Genomic DNA, 19,804 nt, shown 5'->3' on the forward strand with positions numbered 1-19,804 from the left:
CCCAGGGACTATGTGCTTTGACCCTGCTGTTGGGGCTGAACAATTGGAGGAGTGAAATATCATAGCTGGAAAAGCCTTGTCCTGAGGGCCTTGCACTCACATCTCTGTAAGTCCTATAGCATCTACCCTGCCCTCCAAGGGACCCAACAAGCAGCTGAAAGAGTCAGATGCAGATATTTGCACCCAACCAATGGACAGAAGCCGCTGACCCTTGTTGTTGGGTCAGAGAAGGCTGAAAGAAGCTGAGGAGAAGGGCGATCCTGTAGTAGGACCAGCGGTCTTGGTTAATCTGAACCCCTGAGACCCTTCAAACACTGGACCACCAAACAGAGAGCATACACCAGTTGATCTGAGGCCCCTAACACACATACTGTAGAGGACTTCCGGGTCTGTGTTCATTCAGAGATGAAGCGCCTAATCCTCAAGAGACTGGAGGCCCCAGGGAGTTTAGAGGTCAGGTGGGCTGGGGGTTGGGGGCATCCACATGGAGATGGGATGGGGTGGGGAGGAGATGTGGGATGTGGAGCAGTCAGAGGGTGGATGAGGAGGGGCGGTGAATGGAGTTCCTATGAGCTATTCCTGGATGACTCGTGTTCTCTAGCACCATGTAATTGCAGCTTTCCTTCCATCACAGGGGATGCAGTCACCTTTGCCTTCGTCTCTCTCAGACCTCCTTCCTAGCTCGAGGCTGCCGATTCCTCACTGATGTGTCTTGTTCTGAATTCCTCAGGTCACCATAGAGGTGGTTGATGGCCCTGACTCTGAAGCAGAAAAGGATCAGCATCCAGAGAATAAACCCAGCTGGTCGCTCCCAGCTCCCGACTGGCGGACCTGGTGGCAGAGGTCCTTGTCCTTGGCCCGGACAAACAGTGGGGACCAGGATGACAAGTATGACAGTACCTCAGATGACAGCAACTTCCTCAGCATTCCTAGAGGATGGGACCGTCCAGCCCCAGGCCACCGGACTTTTGAAACCAAAGAGCAGCCAGAGGATGGTGAGTTTACTGCCCAGTAATAGAAAATTGGTGGGGAAAGTAAGCAGGGATGATAAGGCCTCACAGACATGAGGCCAAGCAAAACTCAGTTTACAGTATGTGGTTTTTCAATCTTCTCTGAGGCATACCTCATAAAGGCTGTCTCCACAGAAGTCCTATGGGGCCGCCCGCAGACACATTTTTTTTTTTTTGAAACAGTATAATTTTTAAATTATATTTAGATATTTTTAGGGTCTTTGGGGGGTTCTTTCCTGTCTTGTCTTTTCCAAAATTTCATCTTATTTCTAAAGATGAATAAATTATTAAATCACCTTCCCTGTATTTTTTGAACTGTAAAAAAAAAAAAAAAAAAAAAACAAATTTACACTGAAAACCAATTTGATAAAAGAGTTGTATGCAGTTGTTTCCTGTGACCAGGCAGCTACGTCATATCTTATATTAGCAGGAGAGTGACCCTTCAGAATCCTCACGTACAAGTTGTGTCACAGGTTGCCAAAGAAAGTTTCCCTCTTTCCGGTAAATGTTACAACCCCAAGGTGAGACTACAAGGTTTGTGTTTGGGGAACAACAGAGAGATAAGGTAACAGGAAACTTGCAATTCAATGAGTTAAAATAATAAAAGTTCTTTTCTTACTGTAGTTGAGTGAGAGATGAGGTGAGCGGATCTCAGATCCACTAACTCCCACAATCATCCACTCTCCCTCTTACTTCAAAATGAATGCCTGATATGTTACAAATACCCTGTCATCAAGTCCTTATGGCTCCCCTATCAGCAGACTAAGGAATGAGCAGTACATAATGAGGAGTAGAGTGACTTGGATGAGAAGCCCCCCTATAAGTCTCGGGTACCTGAAAACTTAGTCCCTAGTTCTTAACTGTCTGGGAGAGAATTAGGAGGTGTGACCTGGTTGAAGGAAGAATGTCACTGGGGGTTGACTTGAGGTTACTAAAGCCACCATCCTCCAGGGTGTTCTTTCAGGCTCCTGTTTGTGAGCTCTCAGATGCTGCTCTGGTCATCTGCTACCTGCCACGCTCCAACATGGACTCTAAACTTCTGGAACTATAAGCTCCAAATAACATCTTTCTTTAAGTTGCCTTGGTCATGGTGTCTTATCACAGCAACAGAAGAGCCCAGATGCAAGGATGCTGCAGAACATTTCAAGCAGAGATCCAAGCAAGGACTTTTCTATCCACAGTACTTTCTCATGCCCTAAACTGACCACAGTGAGGTTAGATAGGTACTGATTATTGGTACCTTCATTAGGTTTCGATTCTTCGAAATTGTCTAACTTATAATGATCTAATTTTAGCAGAATATTTTGCAGTGTTTTTTTTTTTTCATGGAGTTTTATTTGTAATGTTATATTAGTTGTGCCTTTAAAAAGTAAGGCTAATTTTGGGCAATGTTGCTGGGATAACGGAATAGCAAACAGGTTATACCGGGAGTAGATAGACTTCAGATACAATTCCAGATGTGCCGAGTCTGAACTTTGTGAACGCGTCTTTTAGGATGAGCCTCAGTTTCTTTACCCATAACAGGAGTTTAACTCTTCCTGCCATAGACTTATCCTGGGAGCTAAATGACCATCCAGGACTTGTGGTTCTTGTTTCCCCGTGACCAAACAAGTTCCAGTTGATCCAGTGCCCCCTACACTAGAACTGGTCCAAAAAACTCTATTGTCCTGACACTATAAAAGGAAGATTTTGCCATCCCAAATAGCATCTTTGAACAGCAGCTCTCACCTCATTGCAATGTAGAGCATTGTCTTCCTTTCTTGAGCTCTTTGATGTCACGGGGGCCTGTCAAAATGCCACAGAAATAGTCTCAGGGACAGTTTGTTCTTGTTGTCTTTGTAATCACTGCAGCTGAGGTTCATTTTTCTGCTCTGAACCACACTCTCTCCCCGTCACGCTGACTTACACTTGTGTTTCCAACATCATAAATTAGGTTTACCTTCTGTTCCATATATTACAACTTCTTCCATCTGGCATTAAAACAGAGAGGATTTCTCCCCAGAAAATGTGTTCCATCCAGTAATCCTAATTCTGCATTTTGACCTCATGTGATAAGAATCCCCTGAAAAGTCTTTGCTGGATGCTGATCTGGACCAGTGTGTGACAGAAGCTCAAGACAGTAAAGATTTTCCTAGGAGATTACTCCCTGATAGAAATGATTTATCATGTGGCTAATCTGTGAGCAGTTAAGGATATGAAGGAAGCCACCTACTGGTAGAATAGATGAAACCCTTGATGGCTGCTTGCAGGTAACATTTTAGGATAGATCTTTGTGATGTATTTCTAACAGATTTTAGAAGAAAGCACTTTGTGAAATCCTAACATTCTGGAAGCTGAGGAAGGAGGATCATGAGTTTGAGGCCAGCACAGGCTATGTAGTTAGATAATGTCTCAACAAACAAACAAACAAGCAACAACAAAGAAACTACTAACACCCCAACGTAGCAGCTTAAACAACAGAAGAAGGGTTCTCCCTCAGGAGTATGCAGGTTGACTGAAATCTTCACCTGGACTGAGATGGGATGACTTTGTTGGAGCTGACCCATCTCCAGTGACCTCAGTTGCAATGATGGGGCTCAGCTAGACAATTAGGAGTGCTGAGATTACCAGAGCCTCTCTCCTCCTGGACCTTGGTTCTCTTCGGCTCTTTACATGGTAGCGGAATAAAAAAGACTAAAAAAAAAAAAGACAAGTCTTCATGCTTAGACATTTTGCAGGCCTTTGCTTGGATCCCATTTGCCATCATCCCATCGATTGAAGAAAATCACATGGTCCAGAATCAACATTTAAAAGGTGTAACCAAGGAACTAGACATGGAGAATGGATTTATGGGCATCGTTTCTCACACACTCTGGTGCAGCATTAGCATGTAGTCATTGTACAGTGTATGTTTTTGCCAAATTGAGTCAAGCTAGAGTTGACTTGGAAAAAGAGAACCTCAGCTGAGGAATTGCCTCCATTAGACTGCCCTGTGGGCATGTGTGTAAGAGCATTTCCTGATTTATGATCTATGCAGGGGAGTTGATTGTGCACAGGTGGTCCTGGATTGATTAAGAAAGCAGGCTGAGTGAGACATGTAGTCCTGCTCTGGACTTCAATTCCTGCCTCCAAGTCCCTGCCTTGAGCTCCTGTCCTGATTTCCCTTGGTGATGGATTACAACCTCTGTGAGTCATAAGATGAAATAAATCACTTTCTCCCTTAAGTTGATTTTGGTCAATGTTTTGCCAGAGTAATAAAATGAAGCCAATGTAGTCATGTAGATCCAGAAAAACCAAAAGAAGAAGTCTAACTTATGCAAACATTCAAACATGGGTCTCATAATGAGCTAAGACTTCAAGTTAATTGATGTTTCCTCACATGAGTTGTTGCCCTTACTGAAGTGAAAAGGAAAAGCTATAAGAGATTTCTGGATAGCAAAGGTTCTTTTCTGCTCTTATAAAGTCAAGTAGTGCAATGCTTGGACTCACTGGATTTTATCTTATTCTGCCATTCCCTCCACAAGTGACATGGCTTCTACTTGTATGACTTAATGTTTGTTGTTCAAGCTTACCCTCTCTTTCTTTGTGTTGTTCAAATATGATGCTCCTTACTTGTGCCCCTTCTTGCTCCCTTTAACAAAATCTATCCCTGTTTTTATGTGCAGGATAAAATGAAGTGTGTGGACGTGCAATATAATTCATTATACATAGAAGCATGCAATCATGCGATCATTCCGAGCATGTCTGAAAAGATCTAGAAGGGTGCAGTGACTATTCTGTCTCAGGCTTTTCTCCCTCTGGATGCAACTTGACTATCCATCCATGCTGGGTAGATGCCTCGGAGGAGACAATAGAGAGGTTCACACTGGAAAAATGATGCCTAGATCCCTAATGTAAAACATAAGCTTCAGACATCTGTTTGGCTGTGTGGTTGGAAAACTGTGTCTTAGAAGAAATCAAAGTTTGGGGAAAAAATCAGTGTGATGGAAGGAGATAGAAATGGATGATGCTGCTGAGGGCAAGTACGGCATGAGAAAGTTTTCCATTCAGTTAGAGAATGTCATACACACACACACACACACACACACACATTCATGCACACCCATCAATTCTGAATAGTAGGCGGAGAAGACTCAAAAGCCCTGTGATAGCCCAAGGTGCCTTCAGAGTGAGCACTGTGTCAACAACAGCCTTAGTGACTGGCACAGGACCCAAGATTCAGGTGGAAACGTGTGGAGAACATTCTTGCTGAGTCTATGTAATAGCAACCACCACAACTTATTATGAATGAAGGGTAACCCATCCCTTCAAGGTACATGACTATAGCTCCATGCTTGGCACTCACAGAGGCCCTAAGGCTATTGGAAGCTGTGTCTAAGCCAGGAGAAATTATTATGGAGTGGTGTTACTGGAGAAGAGTTGTGTTGTAGAGAGCAAGAGCATGATGCTATAGCCCAAGCTTTCCTTTCTCTTAACTTGATAACCCTGGACAAGCCCCCACACTCTAGGGCTTTTGTTAACATTTACTTCTGATAAGAGAAATTCAATCTTGACAATGTGCCTGCCTCCCAGCCCCCCCTAGTGTGCTCGACTTTCCTTTTCCCGTGTCATTCATAATTTCTAATATACTATATAATTTACTATGTTATATTCATTATTCATTCCCCATGTTAAAAACCATTCTTAACAATATACCCCACATACCTAGAATTATACTTGACATATAGTGAGAGTTTAACTAATATTCACTGGCCATATGTTGAATAATGACTTCAAAGGCTATTTCTATATTTACTTTTACTATATTGGTTATTTACCGCTGTGTAACAAATCCCATTCTTGGCACCTGAAAAAAAAAAAAGCAGTTGTTATTTTTTATTATTTAGTCACCTAGGAAGTACAGACCACTGGGAAATTTGACTTTGGATGGCTTCAGTTACATTCAGTCTCTATAGGAAAGGATTGGGAACCTCCCTTACACTGTCAAACGTCTTTGAGGTCCTTTATGTGGCTCCATTCTTGGTAATATCTCGTCATTCTTAAATGTGTTTCGCCTGAACTTCTTTCATGATGGTTGGATTTACCAGATCAAACTAGACTGTAAGCCAATGGGGACTATAAGGTCAAAGTAAGACCCATATTGTTTAGAACCCTCCCCTCCTGTCTCCTCCCCTCTCCTCCCCTCCCTTCCCCTCTCCTCACTTTCCTTCCTCTCTTCTCCTCTCCTTTTCTTCCTCTCTCACCCTATTTCCCTCCCTCTTTCTCCTCTCTCCTCCCCTTCTCTTCCCTCCCCCCCATTCCTCTGCCTTTCCCTCCCTTTCTTCTCTCTCTCTCTATCTTCCTCTTCTCCCCTCTCTCCTACCCCTTCACCCCACAAGGAGAGAAGGTATGTCCCAAGGGTTATGTTCCAGTTGCATGCAGACCGACACAGTGCTCCATCCCTCTTGGTCTTCCCAAAGCCGAGCTCTAAAGTGACCCTGCAGCTGTGAACCTTTGAGCTTGGGCTGTACCCAGTCCCCTCAAGAGCGAGAACACTGGAAGTGGAAGAAGGCACAGCCAGCAGGCAACGGGAGCAGGAGATGCGGGCACTCTTCAGGGGGGGATGATGACCATCTCCCTGGCTCCCTTCCAGATTCCACTGACGGTGAGGGTGACTGGAGTCTCTGGTCTGTCTGCAGCGTCACCTGTGGAAATGGCAACCAGAAACGGACCCGTTCTTGTGGTTATGCATGCATTGCCACAGAATCCAGGACCTGTGACCGTCCAAACTGCCCAGGTAATTGTGGGGCTGTGGCTCCAAGTTCAAGGGAAAGGGGGGTTTTGTTTGTTTGTTTGTGTTTGGTTTTGTTTTTGGTTTTTCATTTATATTTTAAAACTTGGAGAAATTCCTTACAAGATAAACATTTGCTTGTAAATCTTCTGACTGGAGTGGGACAACTAGAGATAGCTGATAGACTTGGTGGATGAGATGGATTTGCTGAGCCTTAAGTATAAGTGCAGTGCCCGTGACTAATGCCATACCATCTTGTACTCATTTAACTTGAAGGAGGGACTCTGGTCAGTTTGGACCTTTGATGTGGGGTTGTCATGACTTGAAAAACTCACTGGAAAACAGATACTTATGCCTGATAAGGAAGCCAGCATGAGTGGATTCTCATTCTCAGGAAAACCATAAAGTTAGCCCTGTCAATAAGACCTGAGAGTTGCCCAAGGCTTCCAAGAGAACAAACTGGGGCAATTTAGCATTTAATTGTGACCTTATACTGTAGTATCGGTGCTTTGAAAATTAAAAGTAAATTGATAACTTGATGAGGAATCATGTTGGGGCTAAACAATAATTATAACTGTGATTGTCAAAGTTAAAGTGCTTTGTCAAAATGTAGTTTATGGCCTATTGGTATAGATGCCTCCATTGTTAGAGAGATCAAATAGGAGGAGGCAGAGGAGGAGAAGAGGCAACCAGGACCATGAGTAGCCCACAGAGCCTAAACTATGTGCCTCCCGATCCTTTACACAAAGCTTATCTTCCCCTGGCCTATAGTTTTACTGTGTTCTCAATTGCCAGGCAGAACCCCAGCCTACAATAATACCTTGGTCCCTTTCAAGAAACCACACATTCCAAGTGGCTTCATCTAAAAGAAATTTCGGAGACAGAAAATCTGATCCTCATATACCAGACCTCCTTTTTCTACCCCAGACATTCTACTCTCAATCCAGAGACGTTTGGACCAAAACAGGAGTGGAAGCACAAAGGGATTTCTAAAGAGGGGAGGGGGTGGCTGGAATAAGGTCTGTACTGGCAAAGGGCATGCGAAGAAAAAGGAGTTGAAACGTAAGAAGTGGTAGCTCTGGCTCCAGGTCAGCCCTGCGGGCATCTTGCCTCTCCCAATTTTCCCTGTGCTCATTGCAGTGAGGTGAGGCGGAAGTCTGACAAGTGGGTGGGTCCTGGCTCAGTAGGAAGGAAGTTGTAAATGATAAGGGGTAGGAGGAAGAGACACCAGGAAGGATGTGACAAAGAGAAGGATAATGTGAAGGAAAGGACCAAAAGGATATTGACATGTAGAGAAGGAAGGTTGTCTAGGGATGTGGGTGAGGTGTGAAGTGCTGTCTACCCCCGGGTGTGAGGCCCCAGATTAGCGTGCTAGTGCCAAGCAAAAGGAAGAGGAAGGAAGGAGAGAAAAGAAAGCAAAAGCAAACGGGTAGGAGAGAGGAAGGGGAAGTGGTGGGAGGGGAGGGGAGGGGAGAAGAGAGGAGGGAAAGGGAGAAGAGACTGGTGGGAGGAAAGTAAAGATTAAGGAGTTGAAGAAAAACAGGGAAAAGATGGTCATAAAGAAAGAACAGGAATGCTCTGGATAATTAAGTACCAATCAAACTTCCATGGATTTTAGGTATGTTGTTTCATTTAATTCTCAAAACTGCCCCCCATGCAACAGAAACTTATTGGTATATTTGTTTAGCGTTTGTGGAAATCAAGACCTGAGACCAGCAACAAATGGCATTTGTGTAGTTTGAATCCATGATGCCTGATTCCAGAGTCCATGCCCTTAACTGGTACACACTCTCCATGAAGAAATGTCTCCAGCTCAGCCACGTACAGACACAGCCAGAATTTTACTTTGAGTTCTAGGGGCATGCCTGTATTTCGGTCTGAGCTAGGATACAGGGTCAAGGCAGATGTGGGTTTCTTGTCAAGGAAAGCCTCTTCTCTGCTGCCATTTTGCTTGTTTCCTTCTTGGGTACCAGGACCACTAAGAACAGTACAGCCAGCATCATCCCTCATGCATGCATTTCTTCTCATCTGTCCTTGCCCACTTCAGTCCTTCAGTCTTTCTGCTTCAGGAGGTGCCAGTTTCAAGGATCCCTTTGGGAAGGAATGATGCCTTTTAGCAGGGTCTCCTTTCTTATTTGGTTTGTTGAATCTCTGATTTGCTGGAAATAACCACAGAATAGACAAGTTCATGTAGGTTTGGTAAGGATCTTATGTAAAATCGTGTCCCCTGGAGAGATGGAGAGATGGCTTGGTGGCTAAAAGCACCTGCTGCCCCTTTAGTTCCCAGTACCTATGTCAGGAGATTCACAACCACCTGAAACTCCAGCTCTAGAGGATCTGATGCCCTCCCTCTTCTGCCCTTCTCAGGCACCAGAATGCACATAGCACACACACACACACACACACACACACACACACACAAATCAATATTTCTTATAACGATATCCCTAGGTCAGTTAAGGAGGACCTCATGTAAAATCAGAGTGATCTCCTAAAACACATCCAGTCATGCCTAGCAGTGAAGCTAGAGTTCCCCAGCCTCTGCTACCAGCCTCTGCTCTTGCCTTTCTCTCATGATTTAGCTTGCACAGGAATTCCTGTTTGTAAGGAAATTAGTTAGGTGTGGTAATTCTAACAGGAGGTTTAAGGGATCTGAGAGGTTTGCAGCAAACTAGGTTCAGTTGCTGAAAGTAAGTAACGGGGTGGGGGTGGGGGTGTCCTGTGTGCATCCTTCCTGAAGCATCAGTGGGACTAGAACTAAACAATGAGTGAAGCAGGAAACACATGCTTCTACTTCTTCTCCTTCTGAGAGATGCTCGCTCCACACTCCACGCACTTAACTCAGTTGACTCTGCAAGGGAGAGGTGTCAGACCTGAATTTAGCGAAATGAATACTGAGGCACCCAAAGATGAAATGTCCTGCCCAGGTCCACACAGCAAGTCATGATTTAAGCCCAGGCAGCTGGCCATTTACGAGAAGGTATCGAGCATTCTGCCGTCTCGGTCTTCGTTTGTCACTCACCAGACAGCTACCAGCACCCCACCAATCCTTACCCCTCATCACCAAGGCAAATGGCTGAGCCCGTGGAACTCATGCAGGCACATTTGGATCTGATTTCGAGCTGCGAATAGTATCTGGGGTTTTAATATGTTTTATGCACCACTACCTGCTCTTTACTGTTTCCTCTGTTGGCAAGTTTCTACCCGAGAGGAGTAATGAGGACAAGAAAGCTCTGTTCAGGTGTTTTGTTTTGTGTTTGGGGAGGGGTGGTGGTGAATTTTTTCATATAACTGGGGGAAAATGAGCTCTTGTTCTGTGTTTAGGAATTGAAGATACTTTCAGGACAGCGGCCACTGAAGTGAGTCTGCTTGCGGGAAGTGAGGAGTTTAATGCCACCAAGTTGTTTGAAGTTGGTAAGAGCTTTTTCTTCTTCTTCTTCTTCTTCTTCTTCTTCTTCTTCTTCTTCTTCTTCTTCTTCTTCTTCTTCTTCTTCTTCTTCTTCTTCTTCTTCTTCTTNTCTTCTTCTTCTTCTTCTTCTTCTTCTTCTTCTTCTTCTTCTTCTTCTTCTTCTTCTTCTTCTTCTTCTTCTTCTTCTTCTTCTTCTTCTTCTTCTTTAAATCCAAATATTGGTTCAGTGCTTTGGAGATTCATTTTGCTTTTGCAGTTCCATCCTTGGACCCAAGAAAATGTTTAATTCTTCCCTTTGAGGTCCACTACTCCCAACATATTTCTTGCTTACTGAATAGACTCCAAGCAGGCAAGAGAGCAACCTCATTCCTCCAACACCACACTAGTCTGAAACATAGGATATATCTGTGGGAAACTTGCAGAACCTCCAAAGTGAGAGACAAGCTGGAACCCACCCTCCCCCTAGCCAAAAAAAAAAAAAAAAAAATCCCACTACCCATCTGTCCTTACCAAGCATCTAGTAAAACAAAGTCTCCAGCAGAGGAACAGAAGGGGGAAGGAAGTTTTCTCAATAGTTTATACTTCCTTCCTTTGCAAGAATTTTCCATTAAAATTTTCCATTAAAAGAAAAATTCAGTACGTGTGTGTGTGTGTGTGTGTGTGTGTGTGTGTGTGTGTGGTGTGGTGTGGTTTCTCATTTCTCTACTAGAAAGTGCTGGCTCAGAAGCAACAACCTGAATGAACACAGCAGAAATCATGCCCTCAGGTGCAAGCTTGGTTGTCAACACAGCCTCAATTACTTCTGGATCCCAGTCCGTGTTGTGAAAGAGTAAGATCCCCTCCGTCCCACTTCTTTTATCCTTGAAAATTCTTTTGTTATCTCACGTCTGCCATACGTCCTCAGACAAAATGCAGCTGTCCTAGGTCTCTTTTAGTTTCCTATCCCAGCTGTTTTGAGATGTAATTTTCTCTTTCTCAGAGAACTTCAGGAGTCAGTCAAGGGTCTAGGTAGAATAGTCTAGAAAACAAAGAATGGAAAAATGGAACCAGCACTCCGATGAAAAGGAACAGTAAACAGCCTCAGCCTCAGCATCAGCATCAGCATCAGCATCAGCATCAGCCTCAGCAGATGGTGGTGGGTGGGGCAGTCCTCCTGCCTCCTCCCTCCAGCCCCAGCTGAGGAGGTATTCACAGTGGAAAGCTTCTGGGACAAAAGACAGTCAGTTTGCTCTAAGAGAGTGGCCTCTGGCGAGTTGAGCATGCTCCAGTTAAAGACCACATAGCCAAGAATATTTGGATGTCACAGCTTGGTCTTGGTGGGAGAAGTGGGGGAGTTGAATGGTTAGGAAGGAGGGTAGCTCTGGGGAGAATGGAGAGGTGAATGTGATCAAAACATACCATACAAAATCCTCAGAGAACTAATAACATTTTTTTTTTCTGAAGGATGGGGGCAGCCACATCTTAACCACCTTAAGGTGAACATCAACTAGTTGGGCTGATTTTTCAAGATAGATCTCAGATCTTGGTTTAGCTAGAATATGCTTTGATTTTTTTACAATGCTTGTTAATAATTTGTTTTTAAAACAAAATCTATTCAAACATATCTGTATGTCAAACTCAGGACAGTTTAGAAATTCTGTGTCAAGCATGCCCATCACACTGAATACCCTGTATAAGTACTTTTTTTTTTTTTTAAATGAAAGTATGTCAACAAATGTTCTATAGGCACATGAATTGCAGTAGTCTCCCACCTTGGAAAATATAATGCCATTTCCCCAGGTTTCCTAAAGTTTGTTTCTGAAGGTCCTGACCTTCCAAGATTGAGCCTGTGACTTCCCACGTACTATCCAGAAAGGAACTGTCTGACTGTGAGTGACAGACAAGAAGAGACAGCTGAGAAATCCTAGGATTCAGAGAAAAAGAGGAGCCAGTGCGCATGCCAATGGATCCTAGCCAGGACAGAGCACTGCTCACTTCACATCCCCTGCCACTCACACTCCATCCAAGTTTATTGGAGGAGTCCTACTTTCATGCCAACTTGACATTTGGTCAACCGAGGACCAGCAAGGTGAAATACCTGGTCATAAAGCTGCTAAGAAGTTAGGCTTTTCTCCCAGCCAGGTTAATGTGAGAATGTAATCTCATACCAGAGCTCTGTGTAGACTCATGAGAAATGTACCATCTCCCACCCCACCCCCCACCCCATTTCCCCATCTAACTGATGGGACATGTGCCCCATCCCAGCTGACCGTATATCCTGACCATGTGATCCCATATATAACCATACCAACCTCCCAGGCATTTGGCCCAAAGATGACTGGAGTTCTTTCTCCTGCCTTACTCTCATTATCCACAGACTTCACAGCCACCAGAGTCCAGCAGCTCTGACTCCTCTTGATCCAACTTGGCTGTTACTACCAAGCATATTTTTTTCCTGAGCTCTTACCATCAATATACCATACTGAATTCAGCACTGGATCCATTTTCTTGCTGCATAGCTCAATTGATACATATTTCACTGAGTACCATGGCTCTCTAGGGACCTCTGACCAAGCCTAAACTGAACAAGATCTCCATTGCATGATACCCAACAACCTTGTTCTCTTGTATGTTCTACAAGAGGAAAGCAGCCTCGGGCCCAGTTCTCTCTCTCTCTCTCTCTCTCTCTCTCTCTCTCTCTCTCTCTCTCTGTCTGTGTGTGTGTGTGTGTGTGTGTGTGTGTGTGTGTGTGTCTTAGGCTTAAGATCCCTCCTAATCTCCATGTCTCTACTACCCATGCAGTGCTGGGTTTACAAATTTGCTCACTGCATCCAACTTTTTCATCAGTCCCGGAGACCTGAACTCAGGCTTAGTAGCAAGCATTTTGTGCACTAAGCCATCTCTTCAGTGCCACATCAGATTTGTTTTTATTTGTACTGCTCAAGTTTGGTTTTTACAATGAATGCTTAGCTGCAGGCCTTCCCCTGCATCCTCTCACTACTGATAACTGAAGCTTGTATCCGTTTGGGTTCTGCACATACAAGACTGGAATGGATATGCAAAGTGACCCAGATGACACCTGAGGAAGGAGAAAAGGAGAACTGGGAAGGACAAAAAGCAAACAAGTCTGAGTCTTGTCCAACAGGGACTACTCAGCTGAGGGGACCCAGCAAGAGAGCCAGACAGCAGTGTGTCCTCCATGCTTGCTCATGGGTCTGCAGAGCAAGTCTGACCCGGAAAATGGGAAGTGGTCGGCAGAGTACACAGAGAGACTCTCTTCCAGGAGCTCTACAGACAAAACCAGTACCAGCCCCACCATGGCACTTGACCAGCACGATGTGACTTGGACCCAAAACTCTTCTTGACTTACCTTCTAGAAATAACATGTTGTTTCAGTTTTGAAGTGTTTTGTTTTGTTTATTTTTTTTTCTTTTAAGACAAGAGAGCCAAGTATTATGTGGTCCATGCCTGTAATCCTCGCGTTCAGAGGCCGAAGTGACTTTCAGCCTAGCCTAGGACACACTGTGAGACTGTCTCAAAAACAACAGAAGAATAGTCTAGGTTTAGGCAAACAGGGTTTTCTTTTAAGGAGAAGTAAATAAAGCCCGGTGGTGCGTGCATTGGTCAGCTCTCTGTCACTGTGGGAAAAAAAAATACTTGAAAGAGAAAACAACTTAAAAGGAAGAAAGATTTATTTTGGCCTCTAACGTCAGAGCATGGTATGTGGCCTGTTGCCTTTGGGCCAGCGGCAAAGCAGAGCATCACGGTGAGCAGGTAATGAGGATGCTGTTCACCTCGTGGCAACCAGGAAGGGAAAGAGAGGATGAACAGGACTATAGGATGCCTATCAACTGCACACACTGTTATCTTCTATAAGTCCCATTACCTCCTAATAGTACCATAGGCTGGGGACCAAGACATCAATATATGGGCTATTGATGGGCATTTAAGATCCAAACTATAACAGTGGCAAATGAAACAGAAGTGTGTCAATGTGGGACAGCAGATCCAAAGGTGTTTTATCCTTTGGACAGCCAACCTAGTTTCAGAAGGAATCCTGATGAGACTGCCCCACCCAGGGACCCATCCCATATACAACCACCAAACCCAGACACTATTGCGTATGCCAGAAAGACTTTGCTGACAGGACCCTGATATAGCTGTCTCTTGTGAGACTATGCCAGTGCCTGACAAATACAGAAGTGGATGCTCATAGTCATCTATTGAATGGAACACATGGACCCCAATGAAGGAGCTAGAGAAAGTACCCAAGGAGCTAAAGGGGTCTGCAACCCTACAAGAGGAACAGCAATATGAACTAACCAGTACCCCCCCAGAGCTGTGTTTCTAGTTGCATGTGTAGCAGAAGATGGCCTAGTCAGCCATCAATGGGAGGAGAGGCCCTTGGTCTTATGAAGATTATATACTCCAGTACAGGGGAATGCCAGGAAGCAGAAGTGGGTGGGTTGGGGAGCAGGGCAGGGGGAGGGTATAGGGGACTTTCAGAGAGGAAACTAGGAAAGGAGATAGCATTTGAAATGTAAATGAAGAAAATATCTAATAAAAATTTAAAAATAAAACAATAAATAAAAGCTTAAAAAAAGAAAGAAAGAAAGAAAGAAAGAAAGAAAGAAAGAAAGAAAGAAAGAAAGAAAGAAAGAAAGAAAAAAGAAAAGGAAAGGAAAAGCTGTGTGCTAACTCAGCAGAGTGAGGCCCAACCCTAGGGGAAGGGGGTTGGGCAGAGCTTGAAGAAAGGAGAGGAGTTTAATAAAGCTTGGTGAACATGTATTCTGTTCCAGTTAGTCATTGTGGGCAAGCAGTTCAGCTGATCATGAGCAAAACAGAGAGGGTCTGTGCCTGAGCTTAGCATTCATAAATGGAGACAGAACATCCATTAGTCTCATTGAATCCAATATAAAAAAGGGGGGTGGTCAAGAAGGTAAAGATGGGAAAGGGACAAACATTCTTAATATTGCTGTTTTCCAGGACACAGTTCTTTGAAGCTCAGCATTGCTCCACCCTCTTTTACCTTTTATTTTAATATAAAGGTCTCATTGAGTGGGAATCATAAGAAAGGTTTTCTGGGTTCCTGGGTTACAGTGAGACCCTCTATTTGTTCCTCACACCTGCTTGAACCCTACCTTGTATTAAGTTCCCCCCACATGGCTATCATTCCCCAAGTGTTCATTTCTACCAGCATCTTGTCCTCAGCGTCTAATAGAGACCAAACTAAAGCTTTCATTGAACTTGGCCCAAGCAACTGAAGGACCATGAGAAAGACTATGAGTGGTGAGGCAAGGGCTAGGCTAACTTGGGAACCTCCTGTCCTGTCCAAGTAGAGTGTCACTGTCTACCTACACCCGGCCAGTTGTTCCTAAGGGGCAATGTAAGAATGGCATTGTTCAAATTTCAGTTCTTAAAGAAAGGCACAAATTGAAGTTCATAGTGAGGTGCTGTGGCACACGCCTTTAATCCCCGCAGTCAGGAGGCAGAGGCAGGCAGATCTCTAAATTAAAGGATAGCCTGGTCTACAAAGTGAGTTACAAGGCTACACAGAGAAACCCTGTCTCAAAATAAACAAATAAATAAATACATACATACATACATACATACATATATTAACATCCAAAAGTTATTTTATTATTTAAAACAAATGTTAAGTTTAAATATATTTTGATCACATTCTTCCCTTCCTCCAAGTGCCTTCCAGATGATCTCCACTTTCCTACCCACCCAACTTTAAGTTCTATCTCAAAAAACAAAAACCCAATACAGCAAAGCCTACAAACCCACAAAAACTAGTTAAAACCACACCCAAAAGAGAAAAAAGTAAAACCGCCAAGCTACAACCAAATAAAAGGAGTATTTGACAAACATACAGTTTAAATCCATAAATTCTTAAAGGTTTGCAACTAATCAAGTTTTTCTTAATGCTTTAAAAACCAAACATGTCACTTCTGGGTTCCGAGTCACACTCTCAGCCCCTTTGAGGCATCTTAGCCTATGAATTGGCATATAGCAATAATTAAGGTCCAGCAGTTGGGAATGTATTATGTTTTAAACAACCCAGTGAGAGACAAGAATGAAATAAGCTCTACTCTACAAATGGTCCTTTGAGGCCTTTCTACCATATTACCACTTAGATGGGAAATTCAATACAGCTCTCTGATTGTGTTAAGATGGGTAATTAGGCTATGGTTGTCTGTTATGATATTCTTCTTTTTGTTTTATGTTTGAGGGTTTTAATGGGGGGGATTGTTGAGATCTGGTTTAGTTTGGACATATTTTTGAAGATGCTTTAAATTTGGAGATAATAACATGTTTCTACATTAAAATTTTAAAAGGTGTATCAAACGCACCAAGAGTTAAATATAGATAATGAAATGCTGGTAGTCATTTGATCAGTGAATTCTCGTTGCTGTTCTGTGTTTGAAAATGTCTCATACTATGTCGTGAAGGAAAATGTCTTATAAACAATGTTGCCAAGTTCTGGGGAGATGAGAATGGCTACCATGCCTCGTGGATATGGGTACCTGTGGAGTCTCTAATGCTAATGGAGGACACTGTTGATGTCGACGTCATCCTTCCAGAAAGTTTAGCATGTGCTAAGAGGTTTTGTTTTGTTTTGTTTTTTGTTTTTCCCCCATCTTTTTCAGACATGGACAGCTGTGAGCGATGGATGAGCTGCAAAAGTGAGTTCTTAAAGAAATACATGCACAAGGTGATCAATGACCTGCCCAGCTGCCCCTGCTCCTACCCCACTGAGGTGGCCTACAGCACAGCTGACATCTTTGACCGCATCAAGCACAAGGACTTCCGATGGAAGGATGCTAGTGGGCCCAAAGAGAAACTAGAGATCTACAAGCCTACTGCTCGGTACTGCATCCGCTCTATGCTGTCCCTGGAGAGTACTACACTGGCTGCCCAGCACTGTTGCTATGGTGACAACATGCAGCTCATCACCAGGGGCAAAGGGGCAGGCACTCCCAATCTCATCAGCACCGAGTTCTCTGCTGAACTCCACTACAAAGTGGATGTTCTGCCCTGGATTATCTGCAAGGGTGACTGGAGCAGATATAATGAGGCCCGACCTCCCAATAACGGACAGAAGTGCACAGAGAGCCCTTCTGATGAGGACTACATCAAACAGTTCCAAGAAGCCAGGGAGTACTAAAGCACCACTGGTTTGGAGTCACAAATGCACTGCACTGATCTGTCAACTGTCACCCGGTCCTTTTTATCCACAATATTTGTATATCTGTATATTCCACATGAATATTTTTGTAAGTATGCTAGGGGTATGCACCAGGCCTGGGGGACTGCTATGTCCAGTACTGACAAACCATGTTGGAAGTCCTCCTAATGGCTGTGTGGGATGGAAGAGGCACCTGGGAGCCATAGTGGGTATGACTGTTCCCACCTCCATCCAGTGCACAGGAGCACAGAGACTGAGGTTGTAAACATTATAAGCAGTTTTATATATACATATACATATATATATATAACTTATTTAATACAAATGTGACTTAAGCTTAACCTTTTCTCTGGAGTTGTCCTTATAAAAAAATTATTTAATTGCTTCTGAGGGAGTTCAAAAGGGAAAGGACATAGGGGGATTTCGAGAAAAGGAATTTTGCATTGGAAATGCACCAGAGCAATAAAACACCCACCTTGCACCAGGTATTCTTCAGGCATGGAGTGCTGCTAGCGTCCCAGATTCTAAGACTTCTTGGTCTTAGATTAGGCAAGGGGGTGGGTAGTAAGTGAATGTGTAGAGTCAAATCTAAGACATGGTTTTAAATGGCTTTAAAGTAAATGGCCAACATACTTATACTGAAGAGCCCAGCAGAAACATCTCTGCTTTGTCTTAACAGGCTCAGAAGACTGAAGGAAGTTCAAGTGTAAAGCCAGGAGTAGCACTTTTCAAAGAAAAAAACACAAGTTGAAAAATAATAGGGGCCCCGTTTTGTCTATTTTATCTTAATAGAGTGACTTTTCTCCACCAATATATTCCCAGTAAATAAATATAAAAGGGGGTGATGGGAGCTGAGGCCTGGGAAATCCTAATATTTTTATGTTTTAAGAAAAAAACTGCATTATTTTTGTAAAGTATTTATTGAGTCGTTGGATATTGTGCATCGTGCAGTTGTGAGATAATCCATTCTGTGGGGTGGAACTTGAGGATAGATGAAGAGTTGGTTCTTATGCAACCTTTTACTGGCAAAACTCCAGGGAAAGAGATATATAATAAAATCATGATAAAATGTGTTACCCGCATCCTTGATTTATAATCCAAATATTGCAACTACTCCAAGTGAAGCAAGGCTTCCCTGAGGAGAAGCCTTCAACTTAGGTGGGAATAAAAGACTCACAAATTGACTTATGGGTAAATAATAGCATTTTTAGTATTAAGACCATTTCTCTGGCCCCCAATTTGCTCAAGCTAATTGGCACACATGATTTTTTTTTCTTACCCAGAACTAAGAAAATCAAGCTAGACCAAGACTTAAGATGGACAAGGCTACTTCCAGACAAAACAAAGGAATTCAAATATTAAGTAGAACTACTTACAATGCAAGTTATTATTTTTCCAGATAAAAGAAACCAAAGGTCAGAAAGTATAAACCATGTGTAAAATGCTGGTTTGGTGCCTTTGTATCCCTGTTGATTTTTATATTCTTGACCATACACTCAAGTTCTCCTGTTAAAGTACATTCTTACAGAAAAGCTTTTGTCAGATCTTTATAATGTAAAAGGGTTTACTGAGAAATTACCCACGAAATTATTTGCATTCAGGTTCTGCATCTAATGACCAAATAGTAAGTCTTGTTTGGTGCAAGAGAGATGGTTCAGTAGCAGTTATGAGCACTTAACACTCTTGTAAAGTCCTGGGTTCATTTCTTAACACCACATGTTGGTTCACACTTATTTGTAACATTTCCAGGGAATCAGGCACCCTCTTTTGTCCTTGTGGATACCAGGTATGCATGGTACACATACATGCATGAAGACACTCCCACATACACATAAAAATAAATAACTTTTAAAGTTCCTGTTCACATTGAAGAAATGCTAAAGGAACCAGTAGATAGAATAAATAACCCAGTGTATCAGAAGAGAGGGTTGGGTTTGTAGTACTAGTAACAAAAACTCTTCAAAAAGAGAATTGGCTGGAAATGGAATGTATTGCCTTTAAGCTGATCAGTTTGATGTGAGGATACACACATAAGAAGAGGAAGGAGATGAGGTACATGGGAAGTTCAGCTGAGTAGCAAGGAAAGATAAGACTGCTCTCCAGCAAGACCTGATGGGTGTACTAGAGTAAGCGCAAAGTTGTAGGAAAATCTTTCAAGAGATCAGGAGTGCGCTCAAGTTTCCAGTAGAGGAGTGGGATTTTTTTTTTTTTCGGGTAGTTTGAATTGATTTTTTAAATTGTTTCCTTTATTTTGTTGAGATTATAATATGATTCCATCATTTCACCGTTCCCTTTCTTCCCTTCATATACCTCTTTGTTCTCTTGGTCACTGATTATTCATTGGTTCTGTAAGTGTGTGTGTGACTATGTATGTGATTGTGTGTGTGTGTGTGTGTGTGTGTGTGTGTGTGTGCTTGCTCACTCTCTTCAGGGCTGACCATTTGGTATAATCAATTGCTGTG

General features: G+C 43.1%; 1 protein-coding gene across 1 annotated transcript in view; it reads left to right on the forward strand.

Moving 5' to 3' along the window:
- Ism1 (isthmin 1) overlaps nt 1-18,416 on the forward strand; it is a 76,606-nt gene extending 58,190 nt beyond the window's left edge. The window contains exons 3-6 of the mRNA XM_021193786.1: nt 731-995; nt 6,622-6,765; nt 10,084-10,173; nt 16,804-18,416. Of these exons, the coding sequence (XP_021049445.1) occupies nt 731-995; nt 6,622-6,765; nt 10,084-10,173; nt 16,804-17,321 (1,017 nt within the window). The 3' untranslated portion in view covers nt 17,322-18,416. The remainder of the gene's footprint in view (nt 1-730; nt 996-6,621; nt 6,766-10,083; nt 10,174-16,803) is intronic.
- Nucleotides 18,417-19,804: the final 1,388 nt, after the last annotated feature.

This window comes from Mus pahari, chromosome 3 (genome assembly GCF_900095145.1).
Source record: "Mus pahari chromosome 3, PAHARI_EIJ_v1.1, whole genome shotgun sequence".
Taxonomy (NCBI): Eukaryota; Metazoa; Chordata; class Mammalia; order Rodentia; family Muridae; genus Mus; species Mus pahari.